General features: G+C 51.5%; 1 protein-coding gene across 1 annotated transcript; it reads right to left on the bottom strand.

Moving 5' to 3' along the window:
- Positions 1-1,416: 1,416 nt before the first annotated feature.
- On the bottom strand, positions 1,417-1,842 carry H257_19391 (hypothetical protein; the record flags this gene model as incomplete). Its single annotated transcript, XM_009848538.1, has 1 exon — positions 1,417-1,842. The coding sequence occupies one exon, from the start codon at positions 1,840-1,842 to the stop codon at positions 1,417-1,419; it is 426 nt and encodes a 141-aa protein (XP_009846840.1).
- Positions 1,843-2,644: the final 802 nt, after the last annotated feature.

The raw sequence follows: 2,644 nt of genomic DNA, 5'->3' as shown, positions 1-2,644 counted from the left end.
GCCACGACATCATGCTGCTCCAACAGGTGTCCCTGTCGCGACCGTGGGAGGGTGAATACGGGAAAATGATGACGATCCGGGCCGAGGTGGCGACAGAGTTGAACCGTATGCCTGGATTTTCAATGGTGAAGAAGCCAGGCGCGCTGAAGACCAGGTTCAAATACCTGTTGGTAAAGCACGAGAAGGGCAAGTATGCTGCGAAGCGAAACTGGAAGGCGTCGAGAATTCGGGAGTGATTATGCGCCAATTGGCCATGGCAGAGCTTGAAATGTCTGCCAAGAAGACCGAGGACGCTGAGATCACTCCGATTAAGCGGCGCAAGAAGTCGAAGAAACCAGCTCCTACCCTGGATATTGCGAGCCTTATGGGCATCATTCGTGAAGGCATTGAGGACAAGGAGCGGCGTGATGCGCAGCGTTTACAATATGATCATGAACAAGCTAATCGCCATGCTGAGCAGCTTGCTGCGCAACAACGTGTCTTGGTAGATTTAGTTGCAGCAAAAACAATTGGAATAAAAATATTTGAGTCCGATTAGGAATAATTTCACCTAATTCAAATTCAAAATAGTGATGTAGACGAACAATTAGGCTGTATATAGGAGTTTTGACGAGTCCATATGCTGCGGTCACCATACAAACAGTAGCGCGACAGAACCCCGTCTTCCTTCATCCTGTCCAGTATGCGGCTCATGGTGGAATCGTGGCGCCGCCCCTTTACCGGCCCGTACATGCTGATGATGATGCCGTCAGGAACGGTGATGCTCTTGACCTTCTGCTCGCGCCGACGGACGGCTGATGTACTGCTTCGTCCCATCAATGAACGCAACACAGGTGCGCAACCCTCTGAGCCCACTCTTCGACTCGATTGCACCGGCATAGGTTTCTACTGACATGGTTACAACAGACATACGTGTTAACACGTAGGGATTACATCGCTCTAAGTCTTGTGCAGAGCAGTTGCGGTCGCGCGGACGATGCGGCTGCAGGCCTCGACAGAACACCCGAATTCATCTGCAGGCAATAAGGGACACCAGCTCTCTATTGCGAAGGATGCGCGGTTGGGGCATTTTTGACCAGTAATGTAATCCGGATAATCTACAAGTTAACTCAAAACCTTTCCGAAAGTACTGATACTTTCGTCAAAGTTGAGATTTAGATCGGCCCGAAAGTTTGAAATTGCTTGGTTTTCAGTTCACTTCCACAAGTTGAATCTTAATTTCAGTTAAGATTCAACTTGTGGAACTGCTCTTACGAAAACTCTCTAATACCGGTACTTACGACTACTTTCGGGACAGCATTGAATATTAATACCAACCTTGGATACTATGGTTAATATAATATAATTGTTGAATTCAAAGCGTGGATGACATTTGGATGACTTGGATGAAGTTGTGGGATGAAACCTAAAGTAACGTTAGTGACCAAGCCTTACGTTGGCCCCGAGCGCCCGGGGGGCCGTCTGCGTTTTGTACATGGCTGCGTCTTTGTTGTTGCCGCTACTAGAGAATCCGTCGGCGCAGTCCTTCTTGGGCAGACCGTAGATGACAATTGAAGGCACTTGGCTACCCGAGCACTTTTGAAGGAGGTCGCTGATGGCGTCACCCCCGCGGTCCGTGTACCACGTAGCGACGGCATTCTTGCTGAGTTCGTTGAGGGCGCCTTGTAGTTTTGGGTTGGATGAGGCTGCTTGCGTCCAGGAGTTGGGTGTCAGGGCGTTGCAGATGCTAGCAGCATGGATCGACTCGACCAGGGCCAGAGTGAATAAAGGCACTGTTATCGGCCGAGCCTTTGTTCGACTCCCCGTGCATGAGTGTGGGTAGCCGAAATGTTGGTCACGCATGACATTTGAAGAGTGTGACATATGACCTGGAACAAGTAGGTCGAGGCCCACGGGTGTGAAGAGTGCGATGCTCTTGCTCAGGACGGCGCACATATACGCCACTAGATGGGATAGAGTGTTATCGGCCGAGCCTCTGTTCAACTCCCCGTGCCTGAGTGTGGGTAGCCGAATGTTGGTCACACACGACATTTGAAGAGTGTGACATATGACCTGGATCTGGAGAGGCATATGTTCTAGCTGATGGTACACTGTACGATGCATGACTTGTAGAGAGTAGTGAAGTGAAAGAAGGGAACTGACTGATTGACTGGATAATGAAGTTACTTTTGGATTTGTCATCGAGGTCACCGTTGTGAACACGGTAATCGTCGGTTGCGAACACCGGCGCAAGACAACAAAGAATTCTTTAGCTGTCTTACAGACACGCTAGCGACTGAACGCATGGAGTTTCCTGCAACAAGAAACGAGCATGCCTTGGACGTGGAGCTACCTGGTAGCGACCACGGGGACTCTGTCGGAGCTCGATCCCGGTCGGATCGCTCGACGAGTCCTGCGGCCCGTGCACCGAGCGTGGACCGCTTTGAAGACCGTGGAAGGCCCCGGACCAGTGCGACTGCGCGGCGGCTGTTCCGGTCACCACAAGGAAGGCGACAACCGGTGGCGGTTGATGAGGCCTGGAGTTACGGGAGACCTGCGACGTTTGCGGCTCCCGAGTTTGGCGGCACATCTGGGACGATCCGTGAGGGCGTGTAACGAACCTGCGACGAAGCAACGTATTGCCGAATGGGACATGGGAAAAGAT

This window comes from Aphanomyces astaci (assembly GCF_000520075.1).
Source record: "Aphanomyces astaci strain APO3 unplaced genomic scaffold supercont1.550, whole genome shotgun sequence".
Classification (NCBI taxonomy): domain Eukaryota; phylum Oomycota; class Saprolegniomycetes; order Saprolegniales; family Verrucalvaceae; genus Aphanomyces; species Aphanomyces astaci.
Note: the sequence above shows the minus strand (reverse complement) of the source record. Positions and strands in the feature narration are given on the sequence as shown.